This window comes from Elephas maximus, chromosome 1 (assembly GCF_024166365.1).
Source record: "Elephas maximus indicus isolate mEleMax1 chromosome 1, mEleMax1 primary haplotype, whole genome shotgun sequence".
In the NCBI taxonomy this organism is placed as follows: Eukaryota; Metazoa; Chordata; class Mammalia; order Proboscidea; family Elephantidae; genus Elephas; species Elephas maximus.
This window is the reverse complement of record NC_064819.1, coordinates 217,295,537-217,310,124: the sequence shown is the minus strand read 5'-3', so window position 1 is coordinate 217,310,124 and position 14,588 is coordinate 217,295,537. Positions and strand designations below refer to the sequence as shown.

At 37.8% G+C, this 14,588-nt stretch overlaps 1 protein-coding gene across 1 annotated transcript in view; it reads right to left on the bottom strand.

Annotated features, from left to right (window-relative positions):
• GRM1 (glutamate metabotropic receptor 1) overlaps nt 1–14,588 on the bottom strand; it is a 485,985-nt gene that overhangs the window by 43,096 nt on the left and 428,301 nt on the right. The window contains exon 7 of the mRNA XM_049903091.1: nt 2,969–3,899. Coding sequence (XP_049759048.1) covers nt 2,969–3,899 — 931 coding nt within the window. The remainder of the gene's footprint in view (nt 1–2,968; nt 3,900–14,588) is intronic.

Below are 14,588 nucleotides of genomic sequence, written 5' to 3'. Positions count from 1 at the left end.
GCAAGTGCCCAAAGCTTTGGTTGTGCCAGATATTCAGTTGAGAACAAAATTAAAAAATGGAAGTAAACTTTGCAAAAACAGGCTTGCAGCATCATCTCGCCCATGTATCTCAAAAACAGCCTGTTACAAGGAGGTCCTTGGACTTGCAACTCCTCAGAATGATATTCAAACAGATACATCAGTTGGAAGCTCCTCATTACTGCATCTGTTCTGTGTTTATAGCTACATATGCAGGCTGCCATACACTCTCAGTGCACCATAAATGAAGGAATTTCACATCCTGGATGGTGATAAGCTCATTGGGTGATACGTTCTCCAGGGTTTTCAGCTCCTTGCTTCAGTTGGCAAAACTCTGCTAGATTTTTGTTGCTGTAGAAAATATTAGATTGTGGCTTTTGTAATTTTGGAGGTAAACCAGGAAAACATACACAACAATTTAAAAAAAGGTAAAAACATAGGCATTGGGATTATTGGTATATTTAAAATTATTGTCTCCAGCAATGCATCATAGACAGTTACAAGAGAAACAAGAGCAGAATTAATGAAAAAAATGAGTAAACGGATGGTGGTTTTCCATAGAAGTTCAGCTCCAAATAGCCTCTGTGGTTTAGCTCAGCTGTGCGGGCACCATGGAGAAGCTACAAATTGTACTAAGAAAACAGCATGTTACAATTATTATTTAGCAATACCTTTTTACTGTAACAATCTGATATTGCTTGATAAATTTACCGATGAAACCAGCACTTATTAAACAACCAATCAGGTTCATTTAGACCATGATAGTGTTTTTCTCAGAAGCAGGCTCCTAAATGAAATTATGGGTAATTTCTTTTCTAACTTCATTATAACCCAAAAAAAAAAAAAAAAAACACCAAACTCATTACAAGTGAGTCAGTTCCAACTCATAGCAACCCTACGGCAGAGTAGAACTGCCCCACAGGGTTTCCAAGGCTGTAATCTTTACGGAAGCAGACTCCCACATCCTTCTCCCTTGGAGCAGCTGATTAGCAACCACACGCTTTAACCATTGGCCACCAGGGCTCCAACTTCATTGTAGTAAAGAGAATTTTCTCTGAGGATAAGGAGAGCAGTTTCAGGTACGGGAAAGTGAACAGAATGTAGTGCAATGCCTGGCTGCCAATGGAAGTACTAAGCGTTGTGAAAGAAACATCGGATAGCTCCATCATATCCCAGCAGCAAGCTCTGCATATTACTCATTAGTTAGTGTGCTCTTGGGCCGGTGTCCACATCTGTCTGCACATGGCACATGGAATTACTGTGGGAGCGTTAAAAAAATGCAGATTCCTGGCCACCAGCACAAGATTTCTACATCTTATGGGTTCTTTCTTTTCATTAAATGGTTAGAATAACAGCTTTCAGAAATGACCCATGTCCATAAATCGTATGGAGTTTCTGAAGAACCATAGTAAAAGTAGAAGAATTAGAAAGGTGAAGCTGGATAACAGTGGATGGTAGAACCCTCATAAAAACAGATGATGCAGCAAAGAAACCTCTTAATGCCTAAAGATCATTCTGGCTTTCAGGGTGTCTTCTCCCTTCTTTTCAATTGATTTCCCCTCATTCTTTTCTCTTAATGAAAATTGTTATGATGCTGTTTGACATCTGGGCTCTGTGGTTATGGTGTACATGTTGTTTTGTTTTTATGTTTGCTGATAGCCCCCAGACAGGAGGTTGCGAGTGAGAGGGTGTTGGCTAGCATGAAAAACCATGGCAAAGTAGAGAAATTTGACTATAAGTGAACTTTATAATCATCATTTTATGAAGAATTTGAAATCGATACATCAAGATTCACAGTGGTTTAGTCTCCTCATCTGCAAAAAGGGAAAATAACATCCATATCTTAACTTGATAACTTGCTGAATGTTGTAAAATAATGTATATGTTATGATTGTTACTATTAAAATCTTTCACTTTTTAAAGGATTGTTTCAAAAAGTGAAATCATTGCTGCTAATGGGGAAAGTTGCTGAACTCTTGAATAATTTAGTTACCTTTAGAACTTTAAATATCCATGTCATTTTTTAAACTGTAAATGTACATGAATTTTGTTTTCATGGATTTCAGAAAGAGATGACATGTGCAAATTTTAACATATGCCTCTTTGGAGAACAGAGTCAGGAAGATGACAGGAAAACGTTTATTACACAAACTGTTTAGAAGGATGACCAGAATAGAAATAATCTGGACTTTGATATTCTCACTAAATCTTGAGTTTGGGGCTCTTCACCTTTATCTGGTTCCTTACTTCTTTTGGTGCTTTTCAGCTAGGAAATCATTCTAATTGTGAAGATGTATGTAGTAGAGATAGCCCAATTAATGGATAGCATTGTGGAACTTAAAATATATACTAAAGTTCAATAAGTAGAGGGGGAAGTGATTGGACAGTTACTTGAGGGGCCTTATTTCCAGGACATACTTGGTGTTTAGCTTCAGTCAAAATTCAAAACAGTAATTTCCCTGTGTGCTTTGTTTCCTTCCTTTCCACACCTGATTAGCTACGATGTGGTTACAGAATGATTAAAAAAAAAAAAAATCAGAAACTACCATCACCCATGGTCTAACCTAGAAATTAGAACTAGCGTTTGCATCTTTGATTCAGACCCCAGAGATGGGTTGATGCTCTGTGCAGGGAGGACCCATGTGAAAGGAAAAATTACTGGCAGAACTGAGGCCACAGCTTCTAGGCCAGAACGATTCCTTGTATTCTGAGCTGGCTGTTGCTTCATGTGTTTTGGTCTTTCAAAGGAATGGAGAAAAAGAGGGCCTCTGGTATTTTCCTATTGCAGCAGAATGTGAGATTTGGAAAAAAAGAGAAAAGATTAAAAAAGGTAGCAAAAAAAATGTTGGGGTAATGGAGAAAAATGACTCAGACAAATAGAAGAAAAGAGAAAGAAAAGAAGAGATAGTGAGAGAGAGACAAAAGAAACAAACCAGATCAGATAACTCACTTGGCGTTTCCCGCCCCTGGTTTCTTTCTTCGGAAGATGTTGAGGAAAGTGTTGGAGCGGCAGGGTAGCTTGCCGTCACCAACATGCATGCGGACTACATCAGAGGTGGTGAAGGCACTGCGGACATTTCTCTCGGGCTTTGCAATGATGATGTACATCTTGGGAGTGAACATGCACCCCAGGGCCACAGTCACACTGAGGCTTACTGCAAAGCAGGTAGTGATGATCTTGTAGTTGCTCCCAAAGTAAATGGGCACAAAAGCTAGCCAGATGATGCAGGTGGTGTACATGGTGAAGGCGATATATTTGGCCTCATTGAAGTTGGCGGGCACGTTGCGGGTCTTGAAGGCATAGTAGGTACAGCTCATGATGAGTAGTCCATTGTAGCCCAGAGGGGCCACCACACCCAGGTTGCTGGTGTTGCAGATAAGGTAGACTTCTTTGATGCTTGGGTAGGACAGAATGGGCATGGGGGGCTCCATGATGATCAGGGTTACCACCAGTGTTAGCTGCACACTGATCAGAATTGAGGCAATGATCACCTGGGCCCAGGCACTCATGAACCTGGGTTTCCGGGTGCAGATCTTCTTCTTGCTGCCAGCGAGGATACGTGCAATGCGATTGGTTTTGGTCACTAAAGCAGAGTAGCACATGGCAGAGGAGAGGCCAACCAGGAGGCGCTGGAGGTAGCAGGACGTGGTGGTAGGTTTGGCAATGAGAGTGAAAGGGCACACGTAACCGAGGAAGATGCCAGCTAGGATAATGTAGCAGAGCTCTCGACTGGAGGATTTGACCACTGGTGTGTCCCGGTACAGCACAAAGATTAAGGTGACAAACAAGGTAACAAGAATGCCCAGGCAAGAGAAGGCGATGGCAATGATGGATTCTATGTTGCTCCATTCGAGGTAGCGGACAGGAATGGGTTCACAGCCTGTGATCAGAAAATTAGTTTTAGAAAGATTCCAAGGTTTCCACAGAGCAGTAATGGCAATGCTTACTAATTAACTCGCATAGCTATCTTAACATCTTCCATGACTGGTATTATTTTATTTTTTAAATGGATCACCATTACACAAACACAGATACACCCATTGTTTCCCTAGACAATTATGTCCCCAGACTTAATCTCATTATAAGCCTAATGTGATATTCTTGAACCTATAGAAAGAGTCTTTTCTTCCAATACTAGCACTATTAATGAACACTACTGTGTAGATGGATCTTGCTTCTACGTTTTCAGACTCGCAGAAAAGGAAGCTAAATTATGTCTCCATTAAAGGATTAAATGAATGTTAAATGTAACAAAATGAATTAATAAGAAATAAACTAACAAAATTTTCATTTTTAAATAGCAATTGTCCAGAGGGGAGTCTAACTCACAGAGAAGTGTTTTAATCTTATATTTAATATGAATTCTTTAGAAGAATCTGTATTCTCCTGCTTACCACAGAATTCTATGTTAAATCCTGCCAAAAAAATCTGTTGCTGTCAAGTCGATTCTGACTCATAATGACCCTATAGAACAGAGTAGAACTGCCCCATAGAGTTTTCAAGGAGTGCCTAGTGGATTCAAACTGCTGGCCTCTTGGTTAGCAGTCGTAGCTCTTAATCACTACACAGCCAGGGTTTCCATTCTCTGTATTACTCACCTTAAATCCCATCCCTTTATCCACCTATTAACTGTATCTGACACCTGAGGGTCTTTGAGTTAGCAACCTTTAAAAGACTCACGAAAGAAAAATGAAATCTCCCGTGAATATATCTCTGGAAAGGAGAGACTGTCATGTTCCTAAATGCCTAGCTTATCTTTATCTTTTCCCTTAAATTGAGAAAAAAAATTGTTTTATATTTCAGAGTAGAAGAAAAATCTGTCAGGCCCTGGAGACAACCCCTTCACAGGATTTTGTGTTTGGTATAGGCCAGCATTTCCCAAATTGTGAGAATAAAAATATTTCTATAAATTTAGAAAAATACTGATTGTTCTATATTTATGGTAGCAAGGAACCACTAGAACCAGTTTTAAGCCTGCTCAATCAACAGCAACTCACCTAAGTGAATATACTTTTTCATGCCAACCAATCAGTGTCAGCCCTTTCTTCTGATAATCAGTCAACCACAGACAGACTCACTTCTATAAATACATGTCAATCAATCAAAAACTGTCTTTTGTGAGCAATCACATTTCTACAGATGATGTCAACCAATGTATGATTCTGAATGCCTGTCAATTCCAGAACTCCACACCTTCCAAAAACCCCATAAAGATCAGCAGTCCTCTCTGCTCAGAGAAACAGTAACTGACAAGCATATTTCTCCAGTACTATAGTAAGCAATACATTCAGCTTTTGTTTCATAATTTCATGTATTTAGTCTTACTACCCTTTCACATTTCTAGAGATTCCACCAAAATAATTTTGAAGGCCCCCATTTGGTAGCATTCCAGGAGATGCTCCAGTCAATAGGTTCACTCACTGGGCCCTTTGTGGCCAAAGTTGTCCTTCCAGTGGGCTGCCATGTGAGTCTGTCTCAACCATATCTTGAGATCTGACTGGTTTTATTGACCTCTTATTGCTGAATTTATATGGATATCCTAGGATTTGTACTCCCACCTATCTGTCAGCTTGTCGTACTGTAGGGTCTTCTGTGTTGCTGTGATGCTGGAAGCTATGCCATCGGTATTCAGATACTAGCAGGGTCACACATGGTATCAGGGTATCAGATGAACAGACTAAGCCACACCAGGAAGAAAGACTTGGCAGTCTACTTCTGAAAAGAATTAGCCAGTGAAAACTTCATGAATAGCAGTGGCACATTGTTTGATCTAATGCTGGAAGATGAGCTCCCCCAGGTTGGAAGGCACCCAAAACATGACTGGGAAACAGCTGCCTCCTCAAAGTACAGTCGACTTTAATGATGTGAATGGAGTCAAGCTTTTGGTACCTTTATTTGCTGATGTGACACGACTGAAAATGAGAAGAAGCTGTTGCAAACATCTGTTAATAATCAGAACTTGGAATGTATGAACTATGAATTTTGGAAAACTGGAAATCATCACAAATTAAATGGACTGACACAGTGACTACAACAATGGGATCAGTATCCAAGGCATTAGTGAGCTGAAATGGACTGGTATTGGCCATTTTGAATTGGACAATCATATGGTCTACTACGCTGGGAATGACAATTTGAAGAGGAATGGTGTTGCATTCATTGTCAAAAAGAACATTTCAAAATCAATCCTGAAACACAATGCTATCACTGATAGGATAATATCCACACACCTACAAGGAAGACCAGTTAATATCACTATTAGTCAAATATAGCACCAACCACTAAGGCCAAAGATGAAGAAATTGAAGATTTTTATCAGCTTCTACAGTCAGAAATTGATTGAACATGCAATTGGAATTTATTGATAATTACTGGTGATTGGAACACAAAAGTTGGAAAAAAGACTATTGATAGTAGGAAACTATGGCCTTGGTGGCAGAAATGATGCCAGAGATCACATGATAGAATTTTGCAAGACCAATGACTAACGATGCAAATGGTACAAATACCTTTTTTCACCAACATAAACAGTGACTATAGACATGGATTTAGCCAGGTGGAATACACAGGAATCAAATCGACTACCTCTGTGGAAAGAGACAATGGAAAAGCTCAATATCGTCAGTCAGAATAAGGCCAGGGACTGACTGCAGATCAGACCATCTACTCATATGCAAGTTCAAGCTGAAACTGAAAAAAAATTAGAAGTCCAGGAGAGCCAAAGTATGAACTTGAGTATATCCCACCTGAATTTGGAAACCATCTGAAGAATAGATTTGATGCCTTGAACACTAATAACCAAAGACCAAACGAGTTGTGGAATGACATCAAGGATATCAGGCAGGAAGAAAGCAAGAGGTCAATAAAAAAAACAAGAGAGAAAGAAAAGACCTAAATGGATGTCAGAAGACACTCTGGAACTTGCTCTTGAACATTGAGTAGCTAAAGCAAGAGGAAAAAATGATGAAGTAAAAGAGCTGAACATAAGATTTCAAAGGGCGGCTCAAAAAGACAAAGTAAAGTATTATGATGACATGTACAAAGAGCTGGAGATAGAAAACCGAAAGGGAAGAACATGCTTAGCATTTCTCAAGCTTAAAGAACTGAAGAAAAAATTCAAGTCTCAAGTTGCAATACTGAAGGATTCTACAAGGAAAATACTGAACAACGCAGGACACATCAAAAGAAGATGGAAGGAATACACAGAGTCACTATACCAAAAAGAATTGGTCGACGTTAAACCATTTCTGGAGGTAACATATGATCAGGAACCAATGGTACTAAAGAAAGAAGTCCAAGCTGCACCAAAGACATTGGTGGAAAACAAGGTTCCAGGAATTGACGGAATACCAATTGAGATGTTTCAAAAAATGGATGCAGTGCTGGAAGTGCTCACTCATCTATGCCAAGAAATTTTGAAGACAGCTACCTGGCCAACCAACAAAAAGAGATCCATAATTTATGCCTATTCCCAAGAAAGGTGATCCAACCAAATATGGATATTATCCAACAATATCATTAATATCATATGCAAGCAAAATTTTGCTGAAGATCATTCAAAAGCGGCTGCAGCAGTATATGGACAGGGAACTGCCAGAAATTCAGCCAGATTCAGAAGAGGATGTGGAACCAGGGATATCACTGCTGATGTCAGATGGATCCTGGCTGAAAGCGAGAATACCAGAAAGATGTTTACTTGTGTTTTATTGACTATGCAAAAACATTCAACTGTGTGGATCATAACAAATTATGGATAACTTTGTGAAGAATGGGAATTCCAGAACACTTAACTGTGTTCATGAGGAACCTGTACATAGATCACGAGACAGTTATTCCAAAAGAAAAAGAGGATACTACATGGTTTAAAGTCAGGAAAGGTATGTGTAAGGGTTGTATCCTTTCACCATACCTATTTAATCTGTATGCTGAGCAAATAATCTGAGAAACTGGACTGTATGAAGAAGAACAGGGTATCAAGATTGGAGAAAGACTCATTAACAACCTGCATTATGCAGATGACACAATCTTGCTTGCTGAAAGTGAAGAGGCTTGAAGCACTTGCTGATGAAGATCAAAGACTACAATTTCCCTATGGATTACGCCTCAACATAAAGAATACAAAAATTCTCACAACTGGACCAATAAGCAACATCATGATAAACACTGAAAAGATTGAAGTTGTCAAGGATTTCATTCTACTTGGGTCCACAATCAACAGCCATGGAAGCAGCAGTCAAGAAATCAAAAGATGCATTGCATCATGCAAATCTGCTGTAAAAGACCTCGCTAAATTATTAAAAAGCAAAGATGACACCTTCAAGACTAAGGTGTGCCTGACCCAATCCATGGTGTTTTCAATCGTCTCATATACATGCAAAAGCTGGACAATGAATAAGGAAGACCTAAGAAGAATTGAAACCTTTGAATTGTGGTGTTGGCAAAGAATATTGAATATAGCACGGACTGCCAGAAGAATGAACAAATGTGTCTTGAGAGAATGCTCCTTGGAAGCAAGGATGGCAAGGCTTTATCTCACATACTTTGGATGTGTTATCAGGAGGGATCAGTCCCTGGAGAAGGACATCCTTCTTGGTAAAGTAGAGGGTCAGTGAAAAAGAGGAAGGCCCTGAACAAGATGGATTGACACAGTGGATGCAACGATGGGCTCAGGCATAGAAATGATTGTGAAGATGGCGCAGGACCAGGCAGTGTTTCAACCCATTGCACATAGGGTCACTATGAGTTGGAACAGACTTGAAGGCACCTAACAACAACAACATGTAATATGTGTATGTATGTAAAAAAAATAAGAAAATAACAATGGTCATTATGGGGGACTATTGATATGTCAAATTCAATGAATTTAAATATTTAAAAGAGCTTTAGAAAAATTATACTCCCCAGTGCCGTCGAGTCGATTCTGACACATAGCGACTCTGTAGGACAGAGTAGAACTGCCCCATACAGTTTCCAAGGAGCGCCTGGTGGATTCGAACTGCCGACCCTTGGTTAGCAGCCGTAGCACTTAACCACTACACCACCAGGGTGGATAAAAATACCAAATAGCCAATAGTCAGTTCCTTTAACTGTCATATTGAAGTTGCAAAATACAATTCAAGTTCCAATATAATCTTTCTCAAGGCCTTTGTAACCTCCTAAAGACTACCTGCTTTGCATTTCTCTCTTTTTCTGTGAATTGATACCTGGCTTTCTAAATGATCTCCCCTCTCCTCAGGGTGTTCACTAGAAAAGAAGATCATGTTGTAAAATTACTAGAACACAAGTCAGATTTTTAGAAGTTGGATTAAAACCCTGGTCTGCAGCCAAGGTAAGAGCAATAATTAATGATTTTCCTAAACTTCAGAGATATAGGCAAAATATTTGCTACAGAATTCAAGAATTTTATTAGATGCTTATTGTCCTGTTCTACAGATGATCTCTACCAATTAATTAAATTAATTATTAACCTCTCTGTTTTGAAGCAGCAGAGTAGAAAAGAGAAGATTTAAATAACCCAGCTGTGTGAAATTTTAAATATAAAAATAGAAAAGACATTACATAAGGCAATTTCAGAATTTTTTCTTGTAAGGGAAAATGGAATGATGATCCAGAATTATAAACTAAATAAAGATGTAAGATAGACTTTAGGAAACTTTCAAACAATTTAGGGGAAGACTTAGCATCTGGCATAAAAAGGACCATATTCCCTTTTACTGTAAATAGGCTCATACCTGAAGTAGAGGAAAAATCGGATTATAAAAATAAAAATATTAAAATATAAAATTTTCAGTTAAAAAAATAACCAATATTTGGCTAAACATTTCTAAATAGGCTTAAAAAGTAAATTAGCTAGAAGTCAATATAATAAAGGCTATTTAGGTAAAACAACTAAAAGGGCTTCTATTTGCTATGATTTTGGAGGCTATATATAAGAAAATCTGTAGATACTACAAATAGAAGAGTCATTTAAAGAAATGATGCACCACATTGCCTAAAGCACAGAAGGACAATTACCCAAAAACTCTACAGTTAATCAACTCCATGAGAGATATTGGTACCCAAGAATTCCCTGTCCTTCCTCTAAATTTCCAAGGGGAATAACAGATTTCTTTTTGATATAGGTGTATTTATGGCTACCATTAATATCACTGCTAATGTTGTTCTTAGGTGCTGTCAAGTTGGTACTGACTCAGAGTGACCCTATGTACAACAGAACGAGACAATGCCCGGTCCTGTGCCATCCTCATGATGGTTGTTATGATTGAGCCCATTGTTACAGCCACTGTGTCAATCCATCTTGTTCAGGGTCTTCTTCTTTTTGCTGACCCTCCACTTTACCAAGCATGATGTCCTTCTCCATGGACTGATCCCTCCTGATAACATGTCCAAAGCATGTGAGATGAAGTCTCCCCATCCTTGCTTCTAAGGAGCATTCTAGTTGTACTTATTCCAAGACAAATTTACTCCTTCTTTTGGCATTCCATGGTATACTCAGTGTTCTTCACCAACATCATAATTCAAAGGTGTCAAATCTTCTTCAGTCTTCCTTATTCATTGTCCAGCTTATGCATGTATATGAGGCTATTGAAAATGCCATGGCTTTGGTCAAGCGTGACTTAGTCCTGAAACTGACATGTTTGCTTTCTAACACTTTAAAGAGGTCTTTTGCAGCAGATTTGTCCAGTGCAATGAGTCTTTTGATTTCTTGACTGCTGCTTCCATGGCTGTTGATTGTGGATCCAAGTAAAATGAAATCCTTGACAACTTCAATCTTTTCTGTTTATCATAATGTTGCATATTGGTCCAGTTGTGAGGATTTTTGTTGTCTTTATGTTGAGGTGTAATCCATAAGGAAGCTATAGTCTTTGATCTTCCTCAGTAAGTGCTTCAAGTCCTCTTCACTTTCAGCAAGCAAGACTGTATCATCTGCATAAGGCAGGTTGTTAATGAGTAGGAATACAATCCTGATGCCCTGTTCTTCCTCATATAGCCCATCTTCACTGATGATTGGCTCTGCGTATAGATTGAATAACTATAGTGAAAGGGTATAACCCTAACGCAAACCTCTCCTGACCTTAAACCGCACAGTATCCCCCTTTTCTGTTGGGACAACTGCCTCTTGATCTATGTATAGGTTCCTCATGAGCACAATTAAGTGTTCTGGAATTCCCATTCTTTGCAATTTTATCTGTAATTTATTATGATCCATACAGTCGAATGCCTTTGCATAGTTAATTAAACACAGGTAAACATCTTTCTCGTATTCTATGCTTTCAGCCAGTACCCATCTGACATCAGCAATGATATTCTTGGTTCCAAGTCCCCTTCTGAATCTGACTTGACTTTCTGGCAGTTTCGTGTCAATGGATCACCTTTCTTTGAAATAGGCATATATATGGCTCTCTTCCAGTCAGTTGGCCAGGTAGCTGTCTTCCAAATTTCTTGGCTAATGGGATATCAGATACCTTGGTTTAATAAAACCACTTAAATATGAAAGTTCTAACAGGTCCTATGTCCCAACCTATCACTGATACTTTGAGATTATTATTAGAATATTTCTTTTTTTTTTCTGTGATATAACAACTACAAATTTAACAGGGAAGATCTACTTCTAGACAAGATGTACTACAGTTCCTACACATGATTAAATTATAGCTATTGTAGTTATGAGGATACATACACTATATATAATTTAAGAAAAAAATTAAAAAATCAGCTTTTGTTACAGAATCCTTATGGACAAAAGACTCCATAGAAATAGGAAGATTGATTGGAGCAGAGCACATAATCATACAGATTATCATCAGTACCTAGATTATCATAAATCCTTCTAGATAGATAGATTAGATAGATAGATAGATAGATAGATAGATAGATAGATAGATAGATAGATAGATAGATAGATAGATAGATAGATAGATGATAGATAGATAGATAGATAGATGATAGATAGATAGATAGATAGATAGATAGATAGATAGATAGATAGATAGATAGATAGATAGATAGATAGATAGATAGATAGATATGAAAATGCTATATCATGATTTAGGTGCATTAACTCAACAACATGGCACAGATCAAAGAACTATTGCCCATTGTGATAGGCAGCTTCTGAGATGATCCCCAGTGATCTACACCTCCTGGTATTCATGACTTTGTGTAATTCCCTCCCCTTGAGTATGAGTGGAAACCCTGGTGGTGTAGTGGTTAAGTGCTATGGCTGCTAACCAAGAGGTTGGTAGTTAAAACCTGCCAGGTGCTCCTTGGAAACTCTATGGGGCAGTTCTACTCTGTCCTATAGGGTCACTATGAGTCGGAATCGATTTGACGGCAGTGGATTTTTTTTTTTTTTTTAGTATGAGCAGGATCTGCAACATGAATCTATTCAATGGAATATAGCAAAATTGATGAGATGGCACTTCCATGATTAGGTTATATAAGATAACGACTTTCATCTTGCCAGCTGACACTGTCTTGTTCTGATGAAGGAAGATGCCATGTTGGCAAGGTCCACATGGCAAAAAACTGATGGCAGGCCCCACCCAACAGCCAGTAAAAACTGAGGTGTTCATTCCAACAGCTGTGAGGAACTATATCCTTCAAACGATCATATTAAGTGAGCTTGGAATCAGCCTTTAGATTACACCCCATCCCTAGCTGAGACCTTGATTACAGCCTTATAAAAAATCATAAAGCAGAAGACTCAGCTAAACTGTGCCAAAATTCCTGACTCACATAAATTGTGAGTTAATAAATGTGTGTTATTTTAAGCTTCTAAAGTTTGGGGTAATTTTTTATACAGTAACAACTAATTGACCCCTTAAAAAGTCAACCCCTTAATTCACTAACCAATCCTTAATCTCCTTACTTAAGGGCAATTACAAGCATAAGCTAAATCAGTGAAAACATCTTTAGATCTTACACTAGGTCTTTAAATCTAATGTTATCGCATGCAATAAGTCCCTATTACTAACGAGAAACACTATTTTCTACTATATAGTTAACTAATTATGAGTCATTGCTACTTTTCCTTCCTATATTACTATCTACTGATATAATGGAAACCCTGGTGGCATAGTGGTTAAGTGCTACAGCTGCTAACCAAACGGTCGGCAGTTCAAATCCAACAGGCACTCCTTGGAAACTCTATGAGGCAGGTCTACTCTGTCCTATAGGGTGGCTGTGAGCCGGAATTGACTTGATGGCAATGGGTTTGGTTTTTTTGGTTTTCTGTTGTAATGCTCATCACAATATAACAACTTTATAATATTTAATCAATGAAGGAGAATAGCAGAATTATATCTATGTCATCCAAAAAGTATTCATTTTCAGAACTGAATTTTGGGCACTCCAATACTAAATCCTGAGTATTGTCTTGTTATAGGTCTTATAATAAAAATAAAAAGGGAACGTGCTAGGCTTGATATGCAACAAGTAATCCAGTAAGTTTTATAAAATCCAATACTTTACCACAATACAATTTTTTTCTAATGACTGAATTATGGCCCTCTGTTTAAGATACCAAGTTGTTAAAATACATGAATACCTATATAAACTAAAAAGTGAAATGCTCTCAGAATAATTCATTTATTTAGTACTATGGAACAAGAATGTGTTTTAAATTTCCTCAGATACTATTTATAAATAAAAATATATATAAATAATATAAATTACTTGATATGTTGATGTTACTTAAAATAGTTGCTGTCATAAATGTTGAGATTCCCAGCAAAAGAAGTACTATGTATTTTTATGCAAATAATGTGCACTTTCTACTCCCTTCCCACATGAGGTATGTTCTTAAGTTCCTCTATGCAAATTTTTTAAAATATTGCTGTAAAATAAGAAATTACCGTAATGTACTCATGAAAATGCTTCACAGGGGGAGGGGGAGGTTGGCAAACAAATGTAGAAGGTGTGTGTCATTTGCATAAAAATGTTATAGAAATTATAGCTACAATAAAAATAGTTTATAAATACAACAGAAATATTTTAAACATCATGCTAAACAGACTGCTCTGATCAAAGTCTTTACAGAAGAGTCTTGTGTAAAAGAACAATAATAATAACAAATCCATGGAGAAGTTCAAGCATTCTATTATAGATACACAAAATTGGCCAGAAATAATGTGAAAAACAAAATAAAACAAAACACCACAATCATCGTTTTCTAAGCTCCACAAGGATAATATCTGGCAAAACCAGAATGGCTATCTGGTTGCACCAGATAAAATTTTCAGTGAACACTGATAAAATTCTCCATGAAACAACTTATTGTATTTGGGACAAATTGGCCACAAAATTAATCAGTAATGGGAAAACTTTTTTAGAATAGCAGAGGACATAGCCAACTAATACCTCATCTGTAATTAAATTGATCCAGAAAAATTGTAAAGATGAAGCATGGACTATGTCATGGATTGAACTGTGTCCTCCAAAAATATCTGCCAATTTGGCTAGGTCATGATTCCCAGTATTGTATGATTATCTACCACTTTGTCATCTGATATGATTTCCTTATGTGTCGTAAGTCCTATCACTATGATGTTAATAAGATGGATTAGCA